The sequence below is a fragment of the Trachinotus anak genome, unplaced genomic scaffold (genome assembly GCF_046630095.1).
Source record: "Trachinotus anak isolate AG129_WGS33_773 ecotype Australia unplaced genomic scaffold, CSIRO_AGI_Tana_v1 ptg000013l, whole genome shotgun sequence".
NCBI lineage: Eukaryota > Metazoa > Chordata > Actinopteri > Carangiformes > Carangidae > Trachinotus > Trachinotus anak.
Window position 1 is genome coordinate 16,968,845 of NW_027273864.1, and position 26,987 is coordinate 16,995,831.

The following is a 26,987-nucleotide window of genomic DNA, read 5'->3' on the forward strand; positions in this document are numbered from 1 at the left end:
TTAACTAGTTGTGAACATACCACTAAAATACATATATCACTATATTAAATTGATATTGCTGTCAAACAGTTGCCACATCCAGCAGTTGCAGTGCAACATTGCAGAGAATTTTTTTTACTCTGTTTTTGGTATCCAACTTCTGAAAGAAATATCTGGCTCTTTAGCTACTAAACACTCTACTACATTCACCAGTTTAGTCCCTGACAGTGTCTGTCTGCTGTTGCTGAGCAGATAGTGTAAAGTAGGTTTTTAGAGTTCTTTTTTTTTTTTATCTGTGAAAGCAGCTGCCTGCTGGAGCCGAAACAGTGAGAGTGAACCGAAAGCGAAAATTTATGGACAGCAGAATGCAGAGACTCACTATAAATCTCCTCAAAACCAATGGGATCTGCAGAATCACATGATAATGCCCTGCGGGTGTATCACTACAAGCTATTTCTTTCAAACTGTCATATTGTTTTACATTGTCATTTTATACATTGCTACTATGAAATATCAATTATCACCACTTTAAGTACCCCCAAAACACCATTACATGACCTAAGATAAAAAAAAATACATTGCACAATAATGATTGTTTTTTGGCTCAATAATAATGCACTCTTACAGTGCATGAAAGGAATTTTAACTCACATATCACTAGGCACGTAATTATTGCAATTCACATTCAACTGGCTTATCCGCAATTCAGAAGTAGCCAAAACTACTTTTTGTGTCTTCAATCTCTTTTCCTTTAAATGTGCAGCCCTACCACAATTTCCTGTCACAGGTTTGCACACACGGAAAACACAGCTGCTGTTTGTTACACAGTGAAACAGCTGAACTGTTTGTAGTGAAAACTGCAGTGGGAAACTGGAAGTTCGAGATGATCGTCTTTCCGGTGGTCGGACAGAAATCCAACACTCAAATGACAAACTGTGGCACAAGTTTCATGACATCATGTACAGGCATTGTCTGTCTACCTGTGTTCAGTTACAACAAAATGAATTATTGAGCGCTTCAGTTAAGTTCAAACCTCTCCAGACTTTACATTACTGACGCCAAGTAGAGTAGAAACAATAAAAGCTCTGCTTTATTTGTGAGGCTCCTCTTTTGATACAATAATTCAATAACCATAAAACAAGACAGACATACGAACACAAGACAAGACAGCTACTATTTAAGGCATATATTTACAGTTTGCTGTAAATCTCTAGAGCTAACAAGAACCATGCTCTCTGTACATCAAATTATTAAAATTGTTTACACACAGGCAGACACTAAGTACATGCTCAAAAGAAGTTAATATTCAGCTGCAAAAACAAATGTTGAATTAAAATCACGGTTTAATTTCTGGTTTAAGCAAAAATGGGAAACATGATTATGTTCACTTGGATAATTAGTAATTGATTCTGGGCAGGTTGTCGAGCTACAGACAGCTGTATATGTCAACACAAGAAGGCAATCAACTCTGAATGGTGTTAACCCAGTTGACATAATCTCTCTCCTCAGGGCACAGACATCGCTCACACAGCGCAGTTATTCTCAGCTGTTAGGCCGAAGGATGAATGACTATCCACACAATGGTTTGAGTTTTGTATTACACACATTTAAACAGGCCCGTTTCATGTATGTCTTAAATATTCCTTTGAAAATAATAAATAGACCAGAGCAAACAAAGCATTTCACCTCCAGGAGTGATCAGGTTTGATCATCAGCCCAAAATAAGGTTCAGTGTTCACATAAACTGCTTTGACCTGACTCGTTTCTTTCTCTCTTAAAAAAAGATTTTTTTTTTTTTTTTTAATCTTGTACTGTTCAGTTTGTCGAGCAGTCTGTTCTGGTATATTTTATAAAAATATTCTAGGAATACCTTAAAAATATCTTGCAAATGCTGTAATGTTAAAAATTTTACATGTTATGAACTGAAAGAGGCACGTGATCCTGGAGGGAAAAGCTTTCTTTGCTCCTATGCATTTATTGATTCTTTGAGACATTAAAAGTTTGACTTAAAGAATAAAAAATGGACACTGTTTAGTGCGCAATAAGATATTTTCATAGCTTCATTTTAATATTAGAATTACATTTACTTTTACATTTTGCACAAATCCACACTCTATAATTGATAAAATTCAGGGTAAAATTCACCAAATGTCAGGCTCACTTTGTTTTTGGGATGAAGAGGAAGTCAGATAACATACAATGCATTTCTGTGAAATGACCCAAATGTTTCTTTTGACAGTCCAACAAATGAAGCAAATCAGCTTTTTATATTCACCTCTAATGGCAGCAATGATGAGATCCTCACTGCATACGTATTTAAAAGCCATGGATGGACACAGAAACATACAACAAATATCTGAAGAAACCTTTTCAAACCGTGACAAAAACATAAAGAAGTTCTCCCTCTTTCAGCAAAAATATTCAGCATGGTTAAACCTTCAGCTGTGCATTCATATCACAAGTAGAGTCTACAACAGCAGTGAGTCACTCCAGCCTCACTGGATGAGTCAGAGAGTACCTGCAGTTCCTTGTAGGTCCCAGGTTTCGTTATGCTCAAGCATTATTTGGCACTCATTCAATTCATAAATTGATATAATAGTCACAAAGTTCAACCAATGCAACCTGTATGTAAATACACAAATCTGTCACAAAAATGTACAGCTCAGACCCGTACATGTACATCACCCGCTGATGGCAATTACACTCATACCAGACAAAAACAAACCAGATAAAAAGAAAAAGAAAAACACAATAATAATAACAATAATAATAATGATAATAAGAGATATTACAGTTTTATGATACTTTTCAGTATTTTGAGATTCATCTTGTAGCATGAACATGTAGTTGAGGTTTTACAATGTCATTTAGATTATCATTGTTTGATGGGAGATGGGAGAACATGATGTACAAAATCACTGAAGAGCTGCTGCTGATGATGATGAAAACTATGATGTGAAGCACTATGTTGCAAACCACCTTTCTCTCTGTTCTTACTATATTCTTAAAATCTAACTTGTATGTGTATTTTTGTATTATATTATCTCACACTTTGAGTAGTTGTAAATTGGGAAAGCACACAAAAAACAGGAATCTCTGAAAGGAGGTTTATTTCCACATTCTTCAGCACTATGAGAAGAAATGGCAGCTGATGAGAGATCAGATGGTCACGGAGTGCAACACAGCCACATGGCATTATAATGACAAACACAATGAAGTCTTATAATTAACATTGTATGCTACAGAACATGAAGGTCATGATTAAACACCTTTTCAGTCACATTGAATTTGGCTATTACACTGCATCTGACAAACCACTGAGCAGATTATTAAGGTCAGGTTTTGTCTCGTGTAATCTCACCAAATTATGATTCATTCAATTTTCAGCTCTATAATTTAAAGGAATAGTTCCAACATCTGGGAAATATGCATTCTTGCTGGAAGCTTGATGACAAGACTGATAACACTTGGCAAAGTCTACTATCTTTCAACCCAGTTTAGATAAATCCATGCCACTCCCATATGACGAAAGCCTTGACAGAGGGACCGTGCCCAACACTAACCCACATGAAAGTGGATGTGGTCTCATCTGAACTCAGCTGGAAAATAAAATACAGTCGGCATGGCTCTGTCTGAACATACATACATACTTCCCACTAGCACCACTAATACTCACTAATTGACACATTTTAAAAATCAACAATTTTTCATTTTATTTATTTATTTATTTTTTCTTGGCCTGGGGCAATGACTTCTTGGAGTCCTCACCGGTTGCCTGGCAACTGCTGTCCAGTCCACAAATTGCTGTTTTGACACTTTTTGTACGTATTAAACAAATGAGATATAATGTGTGAACTACTAAACTTGAGGTGCTAGTAGTTGGATTTTTCTTACTTAGCTAAGCTAATCTTCATATTTACCGACAGACATGTGAGTGGTATTAATCTTCTCACCTAACGCACAGCAAAAAAGTGAATAAGCATATTTCCCAAAATATTCCTTCAGTTTGGCACATTTCTTTCAAATCCAACCTGAAGTATGAAACCTTTTTGACTAAAACCCCTTTAAACTTCAGACTTTCAACAGGCGGTGACTTTTTTCTTTTCCCCATCAGGCCGCCCTCATAAACAGCACTGAAAATGTTTTCCAGCTTGAATTTGAAAGGCACAGTGAGAGATATCTCTAAATGGACATTAAGATACATGTTCATGTTTGTACAGTGAACACAGAGCCAGCCCTTTTGTTAAACAACCCATTCAATAAATTCGGTTTGGTGGAACTTGGTGACAGGAGTTGTTATCTCAACTTGTTTGCTCCTTGCCCTGCAGATTACACCAGCAGAACCAATCATACCCACGAGCGGCGCTTAATCATTTCAGACACCTGTGAGAAGCACGCCTCAAGCATAAACACTGAAGGTTATGAGGATGAAATGCTTGAGATAGCATTGACTCCAGCCTGACAGAGTAATGTGGGTGAGAGTTGCACTTCGTTTGAACTCAAGTGAGATCACATGAGAGGTTTTAGAGCTGAATGATATGAAAAACAATTATTAAATATATCTATTTATTTTTTTATTATTAATCAGTAAACACAGGAGTGTGTGTTCACATGCAGCATCATGTGGTAATGATGCTGCAATCACTTTTAACTAGTTTTGGGTGGTGGTGAGGTTACGGCGTTATGACAAGATAGTTGACACATTTAAACATGGACTCTTTTTTTTTTTTTTCTTAAATGACCATAAACATAAAACCACATTTAACAATATTCTGAGAAATTAGATGAACCTCCTGCTGCTTCCTGTATGAAACATTGCCACTGGTTTGAGAAAAATTTATACAATACAATAAAATTTAAATGAAGTACTGGCAATGGTCACCTACTGTATGGCACTGTTAATGTGAGTTTAAGCAAACACACTGTCTGACAATCAAGAAAACAGGCATCTTTTTTTTTCTTTTTTTTTTTTCTTGCCTTCATAGCTAAAATCGCACTGTGAAGGTTGAAAAGAAAACATTGTACCTGAAATAATAGTAAGACTGCTGATTCACAGAAGAACAGGCGATTAAATACATTAAGCCCACAGCTCTATAGACTACTATTTAAATTTCACACCTCACACATTGGTCTGATTTCGATTGACAAAACAATAATTCACCTATTATTGCAAAAATGTAAACATCCCTCCAATGTATCATGACAATATCTTTGCAAATACAGTCAAAAATGTAAGTATTGGGACAAGTTAAGTTTAGAGTTGGCTTTTTTGTTATAGAAGAGACAATTTTTTAAATCTCATATCAAAGTGTGATGCTCAAGCAAAAATACACACTATCAACTTTTCACTTGGGGTTATTTAAGACTTCTATGTTAGGAATGTTTATCAGAAAGTAGACAGAAACTGTTGCTCCCTTTTCACATTTGCATTACTATCAAATCAGTGGCACTGAAGTCATCACTCAATTAACGGATTATCAAGTAAAATTGTCAAACATTTGTTCATTTGTGACGAATTTTTCTGTTTTTACATCTTGTAAATTGAATATTTTGATTGGAAAAAAAACATCACCATACAATTTTGATAACTAATTAATCATTTGAGTCATTTATCAAGGAAAAATGCCAAATATTTCTTTATTATTCATTGATTAATTGATCCCAGATGATAAATCTTAGTCCATTTCAACATTAAGAAAAAAGAATGCGAAACATTTCTGTCTCCTCACAAAATCTGATGCTTTTTACTGTTTTACCATCATAAATTAAATGTCTTTGGGTTTTGGGCTGTTCCTCTGACAAAAAAGCAATTTAAGATGCCACCTCAGGGAAGTAATAAAAGGCATTTTTCATACTTTGTTGACAGTAGGCTAAATGATTGACACTTAAATTATAACTTTTAGTAATTTCATGAGAGATTTCAGTTGGAAAATGGTCATGTAAGTACTTTTGTTTTTCCACAAATTAATTTCAATAATCATCTTTGCAATTCAGTTAAACTGCACTTTAACTCATGTTACACAGAAGCCAGAAAACCCTCTTCATCAGAAGTTGAGAATTTGTATTTGTGTCTCATATTCATCTCTGTAACTCTGTTTAAAAAGATCAACTCCAGCAAAATGCCACAACACATCTGCATTTGCAGGCCTATAGACGTGTATAAATCTAGAACATTTTGGCCTTCGTCTGGCAGCTGTGAATATCAACTTGATATGAGCGCTCAACAAAAAGGTGACAGCATCAGTGGGCCTGTGCTTCTGCTATCCCTCCGACCAGACAGCCAGTTTGTCAGGAGAACAATCTCAGTGAAATTTAATTTTGTCCAAATGAAACATTCTCTGAAATGGTACAATACATTTCTACTGTTCAGAAAAAATCTCAGAAGAACACAACAATGCTACTTCTATTAACAATATGGTAAAAGAGCTGACATCGCAAAAGTTTCACTTTGACAAGTACCTGTAGCTTACATGGGCTACTGTTAGTATTTACATGTAGCAGCATAAAACCACCCCAGCTGTGATTATCAGACTACAAGATTACCATTCTTATATCTCGCTCTGAAATGGCTGTTGATGTGGATGAGGTGGAACGTGCGGTTCTTATTAGTTTAATTTCTATTTTCAGGTTGTTGTTTTTTTTACAATTTATATCCCATCTGCTATCACCTTATGCCTTTCTGTCCTATAAGTCCTAATGGCACATTAGATTTTATTCATTATACAGTTTGCAATTAAGTTTTGGCACTTAAAATATAAATACAGTCTCTCTTTTTTTTTTTTAAATATAATTACGCACAGTTATAACAGTAATATACCAGTGTCCAGTGATAATTTGAGGTGAAACTTTGGTCTCCATATTACCAACTGGATTACAAAACGCTGGTCATCACATGGAAAACAAAATTATTACAATTGAAAAAAAAAGAATGAATAAATAATGAAATAAATAAATAAATATCTGACTAAGAAGGTTAATAAATAGCCTCACAAAAATCTTCACTGCATGACTTGGCAACATACTTGATTACCCTTTAAATAGACCACTCACACCTGATCACTGACAAATTATAGATTCAGCACATTTTAAGTGAGGTTATAGCTTAATGCCACTATTTGAGGTTATCGATGTCTCCATCAAAACATTTAAATAAACCTTAACTACAATGCTGACTGAGAATGTCCATGAAGTAATTGGCCCCTTGCTTTTGGTAAAAGGAAACGGTCGAACCTGTGGCTCCAGTGGAGAGGGAGTAGTTACAAAGACCGTTTCAGCGGCCCAGGGTCAAAAGTGCAACGTGACAAGCGTAAACAGCTGTGGATCTCCCGCGGGTCTGGGATGATGTGCAGGAGGTGTGATCAAAGATGATATGCTACTTTTTCATCTGCTGCATGTGGATAGGAGGGAGCCAAAGCTCTTTTATTCCATGTGTGCTACTTTTACCATCATTCAGTTTAAGTCTAATTCTCCAAATATCACCAAATATAGTTTTATTCCATTTTTGAACTGGATGAAACTATTTCTATAATATGATAAAATACAATTCCATAGGATTGTGTGCAAAATGCTCTATAGGCATATAGTAACAAAGAATGGTCTCTTCCACCAGCCACAACGCTAGATTTAGGTGCTTGTGATGAGGTATGAATATTGGCCAGTATCTTGGAGGAACCATTAACCTTCTTGCATGCCAACAACTACTCTAAGCCATCTGTAATGAGCGTCACATTTCTGACTCTCATTGTGTTTAAGTTAAAAAAAAAAAATACCACATGGATGTAGCATAACTAAATGATAGGGACAATAATATTAATGAGTGGAGATGGGTTTAAGAATTCAAATTTGCTAATACAGTATGGCAATGAATGCTTCCACTGAACAGAGGTCACTGCTCTAAGTCATAGCTAAGCATAAAATCATACATGTGTGTTTTTCATATATATGTATGATTGTATGCTTATATAGAAATATCCATATATCCAGCAAACAGTATTTGCAGTTAAAACTGCAGATTTCTCAAGAGGGCTTCACACTACATATCTAATAAATAACAAAATAAAATGGCAAATTCTCTTCAGAGATTTCTTATTTCCTTTTATATGCACAGATAAGTTTCAGTAAGTTTCTAATTAGGTACCTGTATCGTATTAGTCAGCCCGACAGTTGAATGGATGGATGACAGTGAAGGGTCCAGTGTGCTAAGATGAGGATAAGCCTTCATCTGTCTTCATCGCTCCTCTTCAGTTTGAACACCGTTTACAGAGGCAGGTCTGTGCTGTTGTGGCGAGTCTTTCTGGAAGTCCCATCATCCCTGGGCAGAGCTTTCTGCAGATTGGACATGGCAGCTGTCTTCTTTAGGTCAATGACTGCGTAGCACTCACTGCGCCGGGGTGCCTGTGGGCCACATTTTTTGGGTGGTAGGCGCTGGTGCTGTGGCTGGGTCTGGGCACCCCCACTGCTGAGGGCTTGGCAGGGAGTTTCTCCCTCTAGGTCCACCTGGATGTAATTCAGCTGCCGCGATGGAGGCATGTGGCTGTGCTCACAGCCTCCAATCCCTGACCTCGATCGCCTGCCGAAATCAAAGCTAAATATTCGCCCCCCTCTGTCTGGCTGACAGGGCCGTGGATGTGGGGGGCAGGCATGTCGGAGCCGGGGCGGCTGGACCTGCTCTGTGTTGACATAGTTCTGCAGAGCATCTCTGTGGATGCCCCGACCATCCTGGTGGTACCCGTTTGGTGTCCCAGGACCTTCTGAGAACTCATAATCATCAAAGTCTTCCTCTTCCTCTTCATATTCCTCCTCATCCTGCTCATCATCTTCCTCCTCTTGCTCGTCATCCCGCTGCAGAGCTCTGTACTCCCACACCGGGGGCAAGGACGGCAGGTTCTCGTAATTAAGCAGAGCTGTCCGACGATGACCTCCACCCATGCCCCTCTCACAGGCGTAGCCCTGTGGGGGCAGGGACGACGGGCCATGGGAGTGTGGGTGCAGGAGGGAGTGGGAGTGACTGTCCCCAGTGCTGCTGCTGCTGCTTGAACCCACAGACTGCGACACGCTGCTGGGACTCAGACGCTGCTTCCGGCCGCTTCTCAAGCCGTTGATGTTCTCGTAGGTCAGCTCGCCACTCTGGCAGCCGTCGGGGTGCTCGTGGCCCGGGTGGCGGTGCGCATGGTGATGGAAATGGTGATACGAGTGAGAGTTGCACAGGTGCATAGAGGGCTCATCTCCTTCCGTCTCCGAGCCTGTTGCACCCTCTACTGGCTGAAGGTTGTGAGGATTGTGCCCATGCCTCTCCCTCTCTCTCTCTAGCAGATGGCGTTGTGCTGGAGTGGGGCCCAGCATGAATTTGACCTCCTGTGAGGACGGCTGTAAGAACACCTGAGGATCTTTATGCTCCTCGAGGGGACAGCACCGCAGGTTGGACTGCGGGTTTCCTTGGCCCCCGACAGGCATGGCTCCCCGTGTTGTTTCAGGGAAAGTGCTGGGCCGCACCTCGGGTAGAGAGTGCACACAGTGACGCAAAGAGAGATCCCCCTCCATGCTAACAGTATTTACATAGGTGTGGGTCTGTCAAGGAAAACACAAACAGGGTCAAACTGTGAACTATGACAGACATTGTGAGCTATACGGAGCATGGGTGAGTCTTACCTGATCTTCCAAACCCATGAGGCTATGTCCATGATCATCAGCAAGAGAGGGTTGGGAGGAATCGCCTCTGATTGGATAACCAGGGTATCCATTGGGAAAAGCTTGGACAGGGAACGCTGGAGCTGCAAACACAGGTATGTGACAATATAAAGACACAGAAACAACAGCATGGTGGCATCTGTGGGCAGGTGGAAGACTGATTCAGTCAGTATAAAGCCACTGATCTCTCTGGAAAGTTAAGGTTCTAAAAGTTCATTAAGAAGTTACAGCAAATACACTTTACCTCCCATTCACTGTATTTACTTAATTTATTGTACTGTTATGAAGTATAATTCAAATGTTTTTGGTTTACAACTGTGGCCAAAACCTGACTTGGCTCAAAACATTCAGCACTAGGCCTGTGTCAAAATTAAAGTTTTATTCCCCAAATGTTTTCAGCAAGTTTGCCTTCATCAGGGTGGTCATATAGTAACAGGCACGATTCATTCATTCATTCATTCATTCATTCATTCTCAGTTTAGCTTGGCTTCGGACTGTAAATGAAGCACTCGTATTAATGACAACAATCAAGTTTTCTGAGGAAACAATATTCACATTCTCATTTTGTTATAATTGAGGTTATGGTAAAAGAAAATCCTGTGTTCACCCATTTTACTTTATTTGGACTAACCTTAGGAAAAAATGTTTCTCTGACATGAAAATCACATCAGTATTTCTCAGGGATTTTCTTTTCTCAATGCGTTTGAGACAATTAATTCCAAAGAGACTATATATCATAAAAACAAAATTATTATAATTTTACGGTATACTGCAAAAATCTGTTATTTTCTTCTCACTGCAGTACAGCACTTTGTATATAGAAAACGCCTGGGGAAAAAAGAGGCTTAGCACAAGTTTCTGTTTTTATTTTTTGTCTGTTAACTGGTGGTAAACTAAGCAGACTAATGTCAACAAGAATATAACCCCACAACATGGCAAGACCAGTACTGCAACCATAACCAAGGTTGCATCAGCGATCCCTAACTACAGCAGATCTACTGAAAAAAAGTGCTTCCTACCAACACTGACACCAGCCAGCTGTCAAACATAGCTCTCACACTGCCTTGCTCTGCACAGGGGAACATGGAGCTATTTACTCACATCAGTGATATCTATTTTCTCTAAGATTTGGCTTAAAAGATGTAAAAACAAATTCTGCCAGACAATCGAACATCCTCCCTTTACACCAAGAAAACTGCCACATGGAAAGTAATATCAATGATATTAATTGTTTTTCCTTCACTGCTTTATTTTTCAAATTGGTACATGACATGAGGTCCCAGTGGCACAGCGGAGGTGTCACTCACTCACTGTTTAAATCTAAAATAATAGATTTTTTTTGGCCACTTGGGGGCAGCAGAAACGAGTCATGAACACAAGATTGACATATTGTCACATTTTAAGTTGATATGGGGAACTTGTGAGCTGACAGTTGCTTATTCACACATCCAGCAGTTACAAAGCAACATTATGAGCGGAAAGCGACACTGTGAGATCAGTGAAAGTGAACTAAAACAGTAGAAGCTGTGAAGTGGAAAATCAACAACATCATCATGTGCTGAAACTTTTTGTAAGTTGCTGGGAGCTGTGATGATAATTCTCTGTAGGTCCATCACTATGAGTGGCCTCTTTGTTTTATGTTGTCATTTGATAGGCCCACATTACTATTATAGAAACACTGATCATAGAAAAACACACTAATGTCTAATATTGAAGTATTCAAAATAACATGATAAAAGCTGTGATTCATATCAGACTAAAATCCTGAAATTAAAAGAATGACAGATTTTCTCAGGAAATTAACATTTTGCACTTTCAGATTTTAGTAATATTCAACTAGAATTCATTTAAACGCAAAGACTATGAACAACAATATCCCAATATGAGAATTTCGACACAGTACAGTCATAAAAAGAGACATTTGACAACAACAGGCTTAGTTTCACCTGGTGTTATTTTGATACCTTTGTATCTGTGACTCAGTCCAACCTGTAGCTATTAATAGCTTACATATTCTGCTAAATATACTGCTTTACTGCTGCATGCAAGTTCTACAATTAATCACAAATGAAGTGTATAATTAGCAGCACTCTGCTTGTGTTTGTGTGACTCACTGTTGGGAGTCTGTGGCGTGCGAGACATCTCCATCTCCGGTGTGTGACCACTGCGACTCATCATCATCGACTCTTCCACCACGTTGATGCTGTTACATTGCATCAGCTCCTGGAGCAAATTGAAGATCTCTTCTGCCCGGGAACACTTGAATGCAAAGATTCCTAATCAAATGAGAACATTTACAAAATCGTTAGAAATTAATCTGTCACCAATACCAAAAACCCCCACAAAGAACTATGGCTGAAGAATAGATGGTTATATAAATGATTTACACAGACCATATCAATAATTGGTCAACTGACAATTTGGCTTTAGGTTACTGGCTATATTTTCTTCTTCTACTCCCAAACAACAAAAGGTTCCTGTGGCTAAATATCTAACACCTTTAATTATTTCAGTAATTCAGTTAAAAATGGAAAAGTGGTAGTGGCCTGTTACAAGGTTACAAGCATACATGAGAAAACGGTTTGTGAACATCAGTGTTGTGAAAAACTTATGCCAAGATCAGACTTGTCAACATTTTTGTTTAAGGAAGACTCACTGCATCAGATTAGGTTCAGGCCAACCTGGCAGCAATAACAACAACAAAGGGCTTTTTTCCCCAGTCAGTAAGAAGAGGGTAAGTGTGTGAGTGCGTAGTGTGCATATATGTGTGGAGGCTTATGGGTCACACCTAGAGGTGTGAATAAATTGGTGAAATAGTAGTAATGCTGCAGGTGCACAGAAATAAAAATAAAAAATAAAAAAGCTTAAAGTTTTATGAGAGGTTTCTGTGCTGCTATGGGTCAATGCCAAAAAACACATCATATAAGTTGTCAAACTAGAGAAGGCAAAATAAAAAATGCTGACGCCCAAGTCTTTTTGTTTGGATGTCGTGAGGCATCCAAGATTCTGCAACTTCCAAAAATGGTTAAATGGAACAAATAAAACTAAATAGAGAGAAACCAGAGACACAGAGAAAACTTTTCTTACCCTGCCCGGTTTGACAGCGACGACCACTCTCAAAAGAAAATAGGTTGGAGTCATAACCGTAGCGCCGCAGGCAGAGATATGGCCACCGAATGGCATCTCTCTTGCGTGTGTGAAGAATGAGCTCGGTCTGTGTGAGCTCCATGATGCCAGAGCCCAGCTCGTTGCCCTCATCGTCCACATTAGTGACCTAGAATAAATAGAAACATGAACTGAAGGAATCAAAAGTGCAGATATTTACACTGTAAAATACTGAAGTTTATCACAGCCTAAAAATACATCGAAACAAATCATACAAGTGGTGCTGTCACAAAACAATCACAGTAAGACAGAGCTTAAGAAATATTTAGGCTTATTAACCTTAAATTTAGTGAGATGGTTGTCTCGGATGGGGTCTCTGTACAGACAGCTCCAACAGCTCCCCATAGCTTCAGCAGGCCAGCTGAAACCTGTCACAGACGAAGCAAACATCATCTCCCACTGCTCTGAACAACATCAATGTCTCCTTCAGGGAAATCTCACACTTAAACGTCTTACCTAGTCCAGGCCATCAGTGTGAAGGGATTCACGTCTCAATCCCAGGATCTTCTACTGGGCATCGGCATCACAAGCCACTTAGTTTGCTGGACTGACATCTTCAAGTGAAGCATGACGTTGTCCCCCCTGAAACCATGAACCACATTTAGGTTTAAACAGAGAATTTTTTATATATCACATATAAATTTGGTTAATCTTAACAGTAGTAAATGTGGATTCAGAGTATTGTGGTGGTGAAGGGATTTAATACGCTGAACCTGTTGCATGTCATCCCTCCTTCTCTCTCCCCTCATTCCCTGTGACCTCTCTACTAGCCACTATCAAAATAAAGACAAAAACGTCCAAAAAAAGAAATGAAGGCATACTTCACAGGCAATGTCTATGATGACGCCCTTAATTTTTTTCCCTTTTATCTTAATCAACAACAATAAAAAACATTAAATAATTTCAAAAGTTTCAAAATCCTTAAACTGAACTGTCATATAAAAAAATTCAAATTATGATCAAACATGAAATGTAAAAATAAATAACAAAATAAATGTCTTAGTTTGTGAGGAGAGTGAAATGTGGTTAAAAGTAGAGATGCACTGATTGAAAACACCAAATCTGTACCAGCGCCATCACCGACCTTACTTAGTGGTTCAGATATCAACCAGTCCACACTAACTCCAGTTTCTTTGTCAATTTTACTATAAAATTTATTGTTTTCACTATCATTTACATCCTTACACATTAAACTCCATGTTACCCTGAAGTAAAAAAAAAAAAAAAATCCAATTAGAACTTAAATGAGAAGTCGATTGATTATTCAATTAATAGAAAATTCATCTGCAACTGTAGCTGAATAATCATTTAAATAATTCTTAAGTAAACATTCTCTGGTTTCAGTTTTTGAAATGTGACAATTTGCTTTCTTTCTTTGTCATACATGACAGTACACTGAATATCTTTGATATGATCAGACCAAAAAAGGCATCTGAGGATGTAACCCTGGACTCTTTCCTGACTTTATATAGACACACAACACAGACAGAACGATTGACTGACGAAATAATCCGCAGATGAATCAATTATGAAAATAAACACTAGTTGCAGCCCCAATCCAAATAGTGTCCAGATTTTGAATTTGGGGAATAAAGAGCACAGGTATTACACTGTTAAAAAGCTGTATCACCGCATTCAAGTTAAAAGCTTCAAAAAGCAAGTAAGTGAACCTCTGAGTTGAAATTATTTTGTCACAGATCTCTTATGAACAGTTACAAAAAAAACAAAACAAGGCAAAACCCCAATACCACAAATTACTCTAAGAATAATAATGTACTCATGGAAAAAGTACTGAGTTCCCTGTAGTTATTCCTGTGAATCACCCACAAAAAGTCAATATATACCAGACAAAGTGGATTATTATTATTATTATTATTATTATTATTATATCAAATACACAAGCTGAGCTGAGTTGAGCTCAACACTAAAATATACCACTGGACACCACAGACATTATCTCCTGTTCTGTGTGCTCACTCCTGCACCTGTGATCATCGACCTGTGATTTCTGCTCCTAATGTCACCCTAACGCAAGCCACAAACACGTTTCACCACCGCATTATGTGAGCTCTAACCTGGGCCTCCACATCTGACTGGAGATGCCAGGCTGGACTCCACACCACACACACACACACACACACACACTACCTTGAGTCAATGCGAGCAGGCTAAATAGCTAGGCTACATTTCACACTTGCCACACAGTTAGAGACTGAATGTGCTTTTCCTCCATCTGAGCCGTTTGCAGCCTTTTGCTCGATCAGCCAAGCCGACGCAGAGCCCCCAAAACAAGCCGACGGCGAGGCTCCCTCTGCCCCATCAGTGTGCTGAGACCCCGGCACAGCCATGCTACCATGAAACCCGTACACTGACACTAAATGCACAACGACACGGTTCAATGACCATTTCTCCCCATTGGTGTGAGGGTACAACAGCGTGAGCACATAGCAGTCAAAGGGTGAGTGGAGAACGACAGCGATGGTTTGCTACTCACATGTCTGGCACGGATTTTTTTTTTTTTTTTTTTTTTCTCTCCTCTATATTAGCCCTAATGCGAAATAAGCATTGAGACAGCGATTAGTTATCGGCGCGGCGCCTGCTGCTGCTGGTAGCGGGATGTGGCACTTGCACGACAGAGACGCGAATAAAAGATGCAGAGAGAGCAGTAAAAAAAAAAAAAAAAAAAAAAAAAAAAAAAAAAAAAATGTTGTTATTTTATTTTTTTTTTTTCCTCCTATTACGCCCCCCTACTGCAGCACGGGCCTCTCTGCCTGTGTGACATTTCCCAAGCAGCTGGGGTGAGAGTTCACAGCCAGACAACGAGGCTGAGAGGAGCGGCAAGAAGGTAAGAAACGCTGGAGGACCAGGGAGGAAAGGTGTGCCTGCCTGACAGACGGTGAGGAGGGGCAAAAAACCCACTGTACTAGGGAGGAAAGAGCATCACCAGCAGTGCATACAGCGTGGTTTTACGGTAAATAATACAAAGTGTTTTTTTTTTTTTTTTCCCTCCACCAACACTTAGGCTAAAAGCAAAGTGCCCCCAAGGGCCCCAAAACCTTCACTTCGTATCACTTAGTTCTACATTATTTGATTAATGGCAAATTTGTTGGACCGTTGTACAACTGAAGTTGAAAAATAGGCTATCCAATGTTGCTTTGTTGGGCCCCCAATCTTGTGGCCCTGGTCATGTGGACGGATTCTGTATCAAAATATAGTTTCAAGTCATTCACTGTTTTAGTTTATATGGAGCTTATTTGCTTCCTGGAGTTATAGTTACATTCCCTCTCAAATTCCTGGGCAGGTAAACATGAACACTACAGTTACATTAAATACTAAATGCAATGTGCAATAACTCCCCTATTCTTGTTCCAATCACACAAGCAACCATGCTCTTGTAAAATCATTACATTTTATTGGAATCACTAAAAGACACAAACCTATTAAACCCTTCAAACAGCTCAGAGATCTCAAAGGCCCAAATAACTTCCTGGTACACAAAAACTATATAAATACCACACAGCACAAAATCAACAGCAACCTTAACAGCACAATGCAATCCCATAAAGTTCGGTCCATTCAACCGCATTATGATACAATCACTGTTTTTCATGCAAATAAAAACATGAAAACAGTTGTGATTGCAACAGTGTATAAATACATGAAACTTTTGATGCAGTGCCAAGCTTGAAACACGTCCAGAGAAGCTACTTCAAGCTACTTCTGTGTTCTCCGTGCCTGTATTTGTGCACAGGAACATCTTAAATTCAATGACTTCCCCCCTTATGTGTAAAAATATAAATAGCAGAACATTTGGTAATCACAGTCTTCACCTGTACTTAAAGATCCCATCCCTGACTTCTCAAATTTATTTTTACCAATATAAAACATATATAAGTTTGTTCAACAATTGCTGCAATCACGAAATGGATTAGTGACATACTTGTATAGTACAACACTGATCCTTTACGTCACCACTTTAAGTGCACTAAATAATGGCCTGAATTGTTTTTGCAGAACATTATGATGTCACAGTGAAGTGGATCTTTGACCATTTGGATATAAAATGTAATTAATGTAATGTATGTAATGTAATAAAATGTAATTCCCTCAAGGTGGTCTTGAGAGACCACATTCAAGAGGCCAAAATGTGTTTTGTGAGGTCCCCGTGAGCTTGACTTTAACTACCAAAATCTAACCAGTTCAGCCCAAGTGAATGTTTGTGACAAATATGAAGAAAATCCCTCAAGGACTCACTGAGATACTGAACTCACAAGTCCAAAACCATGCTTCATGAGATCACTGCGACCATGCCCTTTGACCACCAAAATCTAATCAGTTCATTATTGAGTCCTAATGAATTTTTGTACCAGATTTGAAGTAGTTCCATCAAGGCATTACTGAGATATTGCATTCACAAGACATACTTTAGTCACAGGGCACTAAAAAAAGTTCTAGGTCAAAGTTTAGGCTGCAAGTTACTATTCATTTTACTGTCAACATTATAGGCTGTGGGTTAGCACAGAGGCAGACAGACAACACGAAAACACAACGCCTCCAGCCCCGGCTGTTGCCGGCGTGGAGGCAAAAAAGGCTCAGTAATTTCCTAAAACAGCTGGGCACTGTAGTTTCAGGTTGTATTACTCCTATATGAGCGGGCGTAATGTGCTTTTTTGAGGACTATCTTAAACTGTAAATTAATTTTTGTGAGAATGGACAGATGCAACGGTCTGGCTAATTCTTAGATTAGCTGAATAGAGCGACCCAGCAGAGGGCTCATTAGGTCCCTGGGCCAGATAATCTGTTTTTCTGCATTTCTTCTTGGGGAGACTCACAAAAAGAAGCAATATGACTGCAAAGACACTAACCACAACGAAAGAGACACAAATTCCTGCAAAGACAAGCAAAATGACCACAAGGAGATGAGAAAGCATCTCAAAGAGAGACAGACTGACCACAGAGAGACATAAAACAACTGCACAGAGATGGTAAACACTTTCAAATCATCAATCTGTGTGCTCATCAGTGTGTTTACTCAAAGTCTATGGCAAAGAGGAGTAAGTTATATTAGGTTTTAGGTAGAATGTTTATAGGATCAATTACGTGTTGGTTTCAGATGTATCTTTGAACAATCAATGAGTCAAACCTGCTTTTGCAACCAGGCTAACTGTTCAACCTGTTGCCAGAAGTAGCCTATATTTGAACTTTTCGCAGAAACTAAGGAAAAACGGAACCTCACAGGAGAGCAGAAGCTGGCGATGAGCGAGGGGCGGGAATTATCTTGACTGTTTTGTGATCTTTGCCGTCTCCTCTCCAGTCACGTATTCAGCTGTGTGCGTTTTGTAACCATCGAGGAAATACGAAATAACCGGCCGAGCAGGAAGCAAAGGTAACGATAGCTTCTGCTGCTCCTTTTTTTTTTTTTTTTGACCTTTGGACCACCGTCGCGTTATAGCCTACAACATATTTGTTTAACCACGAAATACTTCACCGACCAACCTGTCAGAAGTTCGCTTGTGATTCACAGGTCAGGCAACAGAGTTACAAGCGAGGGCCCGTATTTACTAAACTGCTAGAAATACAAGTTTGATCATAAGTGAAAGATCCTCAAGTACTCCCACTCATCAACGTAATAATAAAAACTATTTATTCAATTATTTATTTTTTTTACTTACAACACATGCACACACATATGTATGTACATAGGTACATAGCTTTTGTATATTAGTCTATTATTTGCATTTGAACAATGGATGCTAGAGCCCTGTTTTTTTTTTTTTTTTTTTTTTTTTTTTTTGCATCCTTTAAGGGTGCAAAGGGTTCCTTCTCTGAGCAAACATGTGATCACTTTGGGGTTAGTGAATTTACTGTTACACTTGGCTGCAAGTTCAAGAAACTCACTTGGAAAAATATGTCTCACTCAGCAAGGAAAAGAAGTTGGTACTTTATATTAAGTGTGATTTTCAGAATTTGGTCTGGCTGGGGAAAAGCAGTGAAATCAACAATTTCTCTGTTCTCACAAACAGAATAAAGGTTTCACAAGATGGACGAGTATAAAGATAGATGTTCTTAGCAAGACCTGGGGCCTGTTCTTCAAATGTAGCTCAACTAATTCAGGCTAACATGCTGATATCAGGCAAAAATAATCTTGTTACTTCTCATTCAACTCACCTGATTCTTTGAATGCCGTTTGAGGACTGATTTGTTCATGCTTGATGAAATAGAGTCTAAACATGTCTCACGTCTCTTAAAAAGCACATTTAAATGCATTAACAGTTATCACCTAGATGAGCTCCGTAGTTAATCATTTAATACATTTTATTGTTCAAATGACAATTTCCCACTGTAATGTCTAATTACATGTCAAAAAAAACAGTAAATATTGTCATAATTTTCTGATATACATTAAAGATGCAACATCTTCATGAAGGGAGTCCAAGTTATAGAATATCAAGAAATGTTGACGTGCTTTTTTTTTCTTTTTTAATGACATTATAGTTTTATCCCTACCTTAAATGTATTAGGATGATCCAGCTAACTTTCAGTAAAACAATTTTGAGCAGGTTTGGGCTGAAGGATTTCAAGTCAAGTTTTAAACCAGTTCACAAGAAAAAAAAAAAAAAAAAAAAAAAATCCGGACTCATATTCGCTTGCAAACATTATAATATGGACACTTTACATGTTACCATATATGAAGAAACCCGGTTGTAATGTCTTTTTTTTACCCCCCCGGTTGTTGTCATCGAGTTAGAAACCAGCTTCAATGACGTCACTAACTGTCTATCCTAAGGAGACGCCTGGTTGGTTGCCGCGCAGTGACGTCACGGTGTTTGGCTCTGGGAGTGTCTGCGGAGTGACCGCTCCGATAAGGCTGCCCTGCCCGTCCAGCGCACTTATATCACAACACAGCAGCATGTCGGATGATTTCGCTGTAGGTGTGTAGCTTGCACTCGACAACACAACATATATACTGTAGCTACATACTGTGCGGAGGAGCTGACACCCGAGTTAGAGGTAAGTATCTTAGCCTACAGCTAACCCACCACCTATAATGTTGACAGGAAAATGCATAGTGACTTCCTGCAGCCTAAACTTTGACCTAGAACTTTTTTTTTTTTTTTTTTTTAGTGCCCTGTGACTACAGTATGTATTGTTAATGAATGTCGCCTCCCCCTTATCAAACAGCAGCCGGATAGTGAAGTAGTAGCTGGTGAACATAGTGGAGCATGCTAGAAACATGTTTTTCTCAGGAGAGCTGGAGGTGAAGGAAACCATCTGCAAAGCCAGTTTAATTGGGACAGCAGTTGTGTGTTTCTCCCGAGTCCCATGATGCAGTAAAACATTTAGCTGTTGGCTGGCTTGATGAGGACGGAGGATAGGGCTGGGATATTGTTTGGATGTTTTGACACTAGCACTAGGAGTAGGAAAGTTTGTGTACATTTTCCAATGCTTTGAAAAAATAAACATGTTTCTTCTTTAAGATCTTTTTTGTCAGATTTAACAAAGGAAGCTAAACTTGTTAAGATGTTAATGTCTAGCGGTGTGAGAATATTGTAATGTAAGAATGTATAAATTTAGATTTAAATCGGGAATCATCTGTTTAAAATTTACAGTAAGGAAGACAGTAGTTACAGAGCAGAGGTTAAACATGTATACTGTGCCCTGCTTTTATCTCAGAACATGTGGCTGCCTATGATTGGGATGACCGCCCTGCCACACCTGGGAGGGCTCTATGGCGGTTATATCACCCGCAAAGAGGTGAAGACCTGGTACCCAACCCTGCAGAAACCATCCTGGCGCCCACCAAATGCAGCGTTCCCAGTGGTGTGGACGTGTCTATACACTGGCATGGGGTAATTCTCACTGACTTGAGTCCTACAGTGTTTGAGGTGTACAGCTGCAGTTTTTTTGCACCCTCCTTATCCATTATCTTATTTTGAATTTCATTGCGCAGGTATGGGTCCTACCTGGTGTGGAAAGAGCTGGGAGGTTTCACTGAGGATGCACTGGTTCCACTGGGGCTTTACGGGCTACAACTGGCTCTGAACTGGGCCTGGACTCCTATTTTCTTTGGTGCACACAAGTTGAAATGGGTGAGTTTAACATTTAAATGGAATTATTTCATTTCATTGGGACACCATATGAGAAGATAATGGAGAGCAAGTGTGAAATTTCAATATCCTACATTGTTATCCATTTAACACCCTCTCTCTACCCAATTCAGGCCCTCATTGAGATTGTGTTTCTTACTGGGACTGTTGGAGCCACCATGGTTTCTTGGTATTCCATTAGCCGCACTGCCACTCTGCTCATGGCGCCCTACCTGTCCTGGCTGTGCCTCGCCACCACTCTAAATTACTGCATCTGGAGAGACAACCCTGAGAAAAAAGAAGAGTAGGAGACAATTCTGTGTACTTTTGAGAGACTTCTTAAATTCTGAATCATTGCAGATTTGAATGTTTTAAAATCCTTTTTCTATCTATAAAATTACAGTGGAGTTTCACAGCTTAGTCCAACTGATGTTGGAGGATTGATAATATAGAATCAGCTCAAAGATCAGTCTGCGTATATGATGGCCAATGTCCAAACATTTTTTTAATAAATCATGATGACGCCAGTTAGAAATCTTTGGTTAAAATAAATCCAACTATTACAAGCTGCTAGAAATACCCGTATATCATAGAAATGTGTCAATACCAACACAAAATGCAACATCAGTCGGGCTACGTGATTAAATAGAAATCATTGTTTTTTTTGTCTTTTTTTAGTAAGACTGTGCCATGTGTCCATCTATGATGAATGAAGTCTTTTGTTGTAGTTACTGGTGTAACTCTTAAAATAAAAGATTTCTGTCCAATTTACTATTTAAATGTGTATTATTTCCAAAGCACAGCCATGGATGAATGAAAAACTTTCATTCGATTTTTTCGAAATATCCTAAATAACAAACAGACAAACTGAGACGAGACAAAACTTTGGTGGAGATTAATTTCATTTTGCTATGTAAAATGTGTCTCTTTACAGTGTTTTTAGTCTAATTTATGTTTAGGAGAAAACTGATTTCCCCTCATTTTTCTTTTTCCTTTTGTTGTGTCTCTTTCACCCTTCAAAACAACAGACAATAAAACTAACAAATGCAGTTGAAATAGTTTGAAAAGTTCATTTTAACAATTCATTGCAAAAAAAACAGTCCAAAAAGATACCAACAATAAGCTTTATTTCTGTACATGCAATGAGAAAAGAAAAAAAAAGTTATTTTTCAGGAGCTTTCTCTGGAACATCTTCTGGCGATTTGGAGGAGAATCTCTCCATCAATGACTTCCACAGACCCTTTTTTTCCTCATCCATCTGTTGCGTACTACCTGTAAAATTAAAATAAAGATACAAATTAATTTTCATTTTACAAATTAACTGTAATGATAATTTTTTTTTGTCACTTTTTTGGAAATGGTCAAGAGAGAACACAGCACATGTGATACCTGACAAAATCAATTTGCATTCTTCCACCGTAACGCCAGTAAAGCTTGTGTCTCTTACACGAGGAAACTGTGGACAGATAGAAAAGAGATGTTTGCATTAAATACATTAAAGTCTTTTTATACAGTTGACTGGATTTCACACATGAATAGATAAAAAACAAACACACATTCCAATGATTTTCAAAGTGCCGCTATATTTACAGACAATCTGCAAAAAACTACTGACACCTTTGTACCGACTATAAAATGTTTTATTATCCTTATCACAGAATGAACACTACAAAGTGACTGTCACAAGATTTTCTTTACAGTCTTAAACAAGATGGAGAAGTTATTCTTTAGATGATACATTTCATGCTAATGACAGCTGTGGAGGGGGATGTACTTCAACAGATGGATTTGTCTTTCAACTGTTGCATTTAAAGGGAAAACTGGCCAAATAATTTATTTCATTTATTTTGAGTCATCACAAAGAAACACCTGACATTTGTGAATATATACTTACTCGTTGTCTATATACGTTGCCATTTATTCGGGCCAAACTTTCATACATCTGGTCACATTTCTCTGGATCTGAGATCTGGAGGGAAAAAGTTCAAGTGTAAGTAGTTAAAATGTAAAGAATTGGACAGATGTCCGCAAACCAATATAACTGTTGAGTGGTTAAATCTATAATGATGAGCTATTTTTCACTCATTCATCATATTTTCAATTAATTTTTTTTTTTCTCAAAAGTAACAAGTAACTTTATAACCCAACTGATGCATCGGCAGGCTGATGTTCTCTGCAAATATCAGTATTGGTGTGAACTGCATGTTGGCTGATAGGTTTGTGTTGTACAGTTGTTTTGATGCTTCATTAATTTGCAGTGAAGTTAACTTAAGATTTTTTGTTACGTTTGCTGTTATCTGTTTTTGAAGCCATAAGATAACCAGCAAATATTTTTTACTTCTGCAACTTGTGCATCAGATCGAGATGAGCTTATTGCTATATCTGGTGCATTAAATGTATTGTGTATTGTCCCTGTTAAACAAACAATAAATAATTAGTGTCATGTTTTTGACGTAGCACTCATTTCTTACAACATTTTGATCAGAGAGCCATTATTTTACTTTGCCATTTTTATTCAGTTTTAATTCCTCTTTTATTATGTCACTGAATTGGTTTTATCTTTTTATCTCTTATCTCTATGATTTTGGTCTATTTTGCTGCCCTGGATGAAACACTTTGTAACCTGAGTTTTGAAAAGTATTCTCTACAATTTTAAAGGATCATTAATAAAACTAAAACAACAACAACAACAACAACAAAACACTTGTTCAAGAGATACGTTTATGTTTTTCAAAAAAATTATCAATGTAGCATTTATTTAAACTCCCAAATATCTACAAAGTAAGATATCGGGAAGATATAGCAAATAATAACTAGCCTTAAAATACATTGAGTATTGCTGTATAGGTAGGGTGGAATGCAGTAGCTCCCGCAGAAGTGTACTGCAGTACCACAGTGAATGTACTTACACAACCACTTACAAAACACTGTTTACATGATGAATTTTGCTCTCTTATTAAGTTGTATTTGCCGTGTAGATATAAACACAGCTTAATTAGTTCAAGCCTCTAAAGCTGCACCTATGCAGTTTATAATAAAGAAGCTCCTCGGTTAACAACAAACGATTAGGGCACACAAGGTCGCCGTGTGTTCGTCCTCCTAACGGCCGGTAAAACCCTCAGCTTAGCTCGGGTTGTTCGTGTGGCGGAGCTGCGGCAGCGACGGTACCTGTGTGTTTTCACCCTCACGGAAGGCAGAGGCTACTCTCTGCCGCAGGAACGTGCCCAAATCGCGGCCTTTCTTGGTCTCATCCCGGGGCCACTCCTCGCACAGCTTCAAGAACCGACGGTACCGAGTGGCAGACATATCGGAACGACGAACAATTATCGAGTTGAGTAAGGACGTTAGAGGTTTGAGCTTTGTCGCGCACCGTAGCGGTGTTACATCTAAACTCTTCCTTCTCCTCCTGCTGATTGTTTGTTCCGCCCGTTGCCAGTTATCCTTACACCACACGTTAGCACGATGAACGGTTCAAACGGTAAAAAGGGCTCATCCCCCGCTGTAACTGACTGGATCCGTTCAGCTTGTCGATTTGCAACAGACCGAAACGACTTCAGAAGGTGAGTTGATGTGGATAATGTGTGGTTTTTTTTTTTAACATGTGCTAACGTTAGCCACACGGCTAGCATCACTGATTCCATGAGGGGGGTTGCCCTTGAGTCTCTCGCCTGGATGTAACTACAGAGCTTATTAGTCGATTAATCATCAGCTGAGTTAATGAATAGAAAGTAGCCCGTTTTCATAATAACTGTTTAAGTGACTGGGCATGTTGTGGTTCCAGCTTCTCACGTGTCCGGATTTGCTGCGTTTTGAAATATACATTAAATATATCTGAGTTTTGGATCATTGATCTGACAAAGCAAAATGATTGAAGGTGTCATTCTCAGGTTTTGGGAAATAACATTTGAGATTTTCCTCACCATTTTCGCCATGTAATAGACTAACTGACTATGCGATTAATTGAGAAAATAATCGATTGATTAAATGATTATCATAGTAACTGGACCATCTTTTTCTAACCATTACCAAGCAAGGTGGGGAACTGGGCTGGGGCCCCAGAACTCTAGGTGCCCCAACAGCTCCAGGCCTTCTGTATGTCAGCTGTTTTGTTGATAATTTTTAATAAGAAAACTTAAGCACCACAGCACAATGAAAACTTTATAGGTCTTGCTTTATTACTTTACAATGCAACAATATTGTCACAATGCACAGACAGTGGAAGAAACAAGATTGTGATGGAGGGAGCACAGCAGGTCATTTTTGCTCCCATTTTATAGCCATTGTCACGGTGTATCATTATTTTTTTCCCCCATTTTGAAAATGTATTTTCAGCTGATGGAGAGATGTAGTAAAGAGAGATGTAGTAAAGAGATGTAGTAAATTTTTATTCCATGTGTTAAAAGCTTTAATCTTGTCAAAAATAAATCCTGACTCAATGGATGTTTAATCTCCTCCAGGAATCTTCTGGTCAACTTGGGTTTGTTTGCAGCTGGTGTTTGGGTTGCAAGAAATCTCTCAGATTTTGACTTGATGTCACCTCAGCCTGTAACATAACCTGGTCCAAAATAGAGCGCCACCAAAACCAGGATGATGGTGAGATCATCACATTATGTATATCTCTTAATATGTAGTGACAAAATTACAGATTAATATTAATATGTGAGGAAAATATTTGTAACTGACATGATGCTTCTGTTCTTCTAGGTATCTTGGACCAACAAAGAAGAAACAAGGGATATGAATAAACAATCACAAAACTTTTATGACAAGTTGTACTTTGAAAAACAAATCATCTTGTTGACCTGAATTTGCTTCACTTTTCTGTTCTGGTGATTTTTTTTTTTTAATTATTATTATTTTTGTCTCATTGTAGATGTCTTGAAAACAAATAATAACATTCAGTCAATGTCTACGTTCTTGTCTTTGAAAGATAGATTTTTGAAATAGCCGTTTAATTTTTAAGAACTAACATACTTTTCATTACGGGAAGTGCATCAGAAACTTGTCTAGTTATCGAGGTGTAACATTTTGGTACATTTGACTGTTTGATCTGTCTGATGTGATTTATTCAGCTATGTCCAGTCAGGAGCTTTTTGTTGCTGCAGCTCGTAAAAGTCTGTGCATTGGTAGAAAATCTCTCTCTGTTCCTCAGAGTCTGGACCTGGCTGCTCAGGTCTCAGCTGTTGATCTGGGGTTGAAACCCGCTCTGCTGTATGACAGTAACAGTGCCAGTTCAGAGCAGGTACAGCAGTATTTGAGCTCTTTGCAGTCTTCCCAGCTTGTGTCTAAATCACTTCTCACATTGGATTTAAATGGAAACACTCTCATTGTTAATCCAGTTACAGTCAGATCAAATATAGAGCTGACACTTCATGATGGCGGCGTGGCTGTGATTGATGTCTGCCACTCACTGGAGAAGCCCACCATCACTGACCGGCTCAGAGGGGAGCTGAAGAGCGTGATAGAAGATTTACTGCTTCTTCTCAGAGGGTTTGAACAACTGAAGGAGGCTGAGAAACCTCTTTATGTTGGAGAGAAATGTGAAGAGTGGAACCTGTGCACAGTCTTCGGTCTTTTATTGGGTTTCCCTGTCACCTACTGGTTCAATCAGACCAAAAGCTTTGAAAACTGTCTGTCTATGACTCCCCTGATGGTGACTACAGCTGTAGCAACATGGCAGGCAGATACTTCTGGTCACAGATGTTGTCTGTACTCTTTCAGCGTCCCTGCTGTTCTGCTTAAAGAGACACAGGCCAACCTGGAGTGCTGGGGTCTTCGTTTACAAGAAAAATTTCAGCAGCAAAATGTCCTAAAGGATCTTAGCATATGTCAAAACACAGTTACTCTGCCCTCAGTCTGTTTGTGATGCTAACATATGTTTGTTTTTACAATACCCTGATACAGAATATATGGATGTACTTCATCACTCCATTAAAGTTTCTCAAAACAGAAGTTTATTTCAAAATGTGCAATGGTATTCAAATCCCGGGTTAACAGTAGCATCAGTGGTCAACACAAGACATACATAACCTGAATTATGACAAAAGTAACTGAAAACAAACCCTCAAG

At 38.6% G+C, this 26,987-nt stretch overlaps 5 protein-coding genes across 7 annotated transcripts; 3 read left to right on the plus strand and 2 right to left on the minus strand.

Annotated features, from left to right (window-relative positions):
- Positions 1 to 1,042: 1,042 nt before the first annotated feature.
- On the minus strand, positions 1,043 to 18,199 carry frs3 (fibroblast growth factor receptor substrate 3). 2 transcript variants are annotated; one of them, XM_071493840.1, is made up of 7 exons: positions 18,068 to 18,199; positions 13,288 to 13,413; positions 13,111 to 13,199; positions 12,754 to 12,940; positions 11,781 to 11,942; positions 9,628 to 9,749; positions 1,043 to 9,546 (listed from the first exon to the last, which is right to left on the minus strand). In XM_071493840.1, exons 3-7 carry the CDS (start codon positions 13,174 to 13,176, stop codon positions 8,236 to 8,238), a joined length of 1,848 nt encoding a protein of 615 aa, XP_071349941.1. In that variant the 5' UTR covers positions 13,177 to 13,199; positions 13,288 to 13,413; positions 18,068 to 18,199; the 3' UTR covers positions 1,043 to 8,235. The 2 variants fall into 2 exon arrangements, with proteins under 2 accessions (XP_071349941.1, XP_071349940.1); XM_071493839.1 differs by lacking the exon at positions 18,068 to 18,199 and adding an exon at positions 15,326 to 15,543.
- A 1,419-nt stretch (positions 18,200 to 19,618) lies between these two features.
- On the plus strand, positions 19,619 to 21,685 carry tspo (translocator protein). Of its 2 annotated transcripts, none has more exons than XM_071493847.1 (4): positions 19,619 to 19,763; positions 20,506 to 20,681; positions 20,783 to 20,921; positions 21,053 to 21,685. In XM_071493847.1, exons 2-4 carry the CDS (start codon positions 20,509 to 20,511, stop codon positions 21,224 to 21,226), a joined length of 486 nt encoding a protein of 161 aa, XP_071349948.1. In that variant the 5' UTR covers positions 19,619 to 19,763; positions 20,506 to 20,508; the 3' UTR covers positions 21,227 to 21,685. The 2 variants fall into 2 exon arrangements, with proteins under 2 accessions (XP_071349948.1, XP_071349947.1); XM_071493846.1 differs by having other exon boundaries at positions 19,652 to 19,842.
- Positions 21,686 to 22,028: 343 nt separating this feature from the next.
- uqcc2 (ubiquinol-cytochrome c reductase complex assembly factor 2) lies at positions 22,029 to 24,294 on the minus strand. Its single transcript, XM_071493848.1, has 4 exons — positions 24,087 to 24,294; positions 22,813 to 22,887; positions 22,308 to 22,374; positions 22,029 to 22,190 (listed from the first exon to the last, which is right to left on the minus strand). Exons 1-4 carry the CDS (start codon positions 24,222 to 24,224, stop codon positions 22,081 to 22,083), a joined length of 390 nt encoding a protein of 129 aa, XP_071349949.1. The 5' UTR covers positions 24,225 to 24,294; the 3' UTR covers positions 22,029 to 22,080.
- Positions 24,295 to 24,318: 24 nt separating this feature from the next.
- tomm6 (translocase of outer mitochondrial membrane 6 homolog (yeast)) lies at positions 24,319 to 26,870 on the plus strand. Its single transcript, XM_071493849.1, has 3 exons — positions 24,319 to 24,478; positions 25,376 to 25,511; positions 25,623 to 26,870. The coding sequence occupies exons 1-2, from the start codon at positions 24,381 to 24,383 to the stop codon at positions 25,470 to 25,472; spliced, it is 195 nt and encodes a 64-aa protein (XP_071349950.1). The 5' UTR covers positions 24,319 to 24,380; the 3' UTR covers positions 25,473 to 25,511; positions 25,623 to 26,870.
- On the plus strand, positions 25,993 to 26,870 carry cunh1orf74 (chromosome unknown C1orf74 homolog). The gene has a single exon (XM_071493845.1). The coding sequence runs from the start codon at positions 25,993 to 25,995 to the stop codon at positions 26,782 to 26,784; it is 792 nt and encodes a 263-aa protein (XP_071349946.1). The 3' UTR covers positions 26,785 to 26,870.
- Positions 26,871 to 26,987: the final 117 nt, after the last annotated feature.

Coding starts and splice junctions, on each gene's coding strand:
- frs3 (XM_071493840.1), bottom strand. CDS start 13,176: ATGGGGAGCTGTTGGAGCTGTCTGTACAGAGACCCCATCCGAGACAAC. Junction 11,943..12,753: donor TCGCTGTCAAACCGGGCAGG/GTAAGAAAAGTT, acceptor TCATTTGATTAG/GAATCTTTGCATTCAAGTGT. Junction 9,547..9,627: donor TCATGGGTTTGGAAGATCAG/GTAAGACTCACC, acceptor TTTCCTTGACAG/ACCCACACCTATGTAAATAC.
- tomm6 (XM_071493849.1), top strand. CDS start 24,381: ATGAACGGTTCAAACGGTAAAAAGGGCTCATCCCCCGCTGTAACTGAC. Junction 24,479..25,375: donor GACCGAAACGACTTCAGAAG/GTGAGTTGATGT, acceptor AATCTCCTCCAG/GAATCTTCTGGTCAACTTGG.
- cunh1orf74 (XM_071493845.1), top strand. CDS start 25,993: ATGTCCAGTCAGGAGCTTTTTGTTGCTGCAGCTCGTAAAAGTCTGTGC.
- uqcc2 (XM_071493848.1), bottom strand. CDS start 24,224: ATGTCTGCCACTCGGTACCGTCGGTTCTTGAAGCTGTGCGAGGAGTGG. Junction 22,375..22,812: donor GCAACGTATATAGACAACGA/GTAAGTATATAT, acceptor ATCTGTCCACAG/TTTCCTCGTGTAAGAGACAC. Junction 22,191..22,307: donor ATGCAAATTGATTTTGTCAG/GTATCACATGTG, acceptor TTAATTTTACAG/GTAGTACGCAACAGATGGAT.
- tspo (XM_071493847.1), top strand. CDS start 20,509: ATGTGGCTGCCTATGATTGGGATGACCGCCCTGCCACACCTGGGAGGG. Junction 20,682..20,782: donor TGTCTATACACTGGCATGGG/GTAATTCTCACT, acceptor TTCATTGCGCAG/GTATGGGTCCTACCTGGTGT. Junction 20,922..21,052: donor GTGCACACAAGTTGAAATGG/GTGAGTTTAACA, acceptor TACCCAATTCAG/GCCCTCATTGAGATTGTGTT.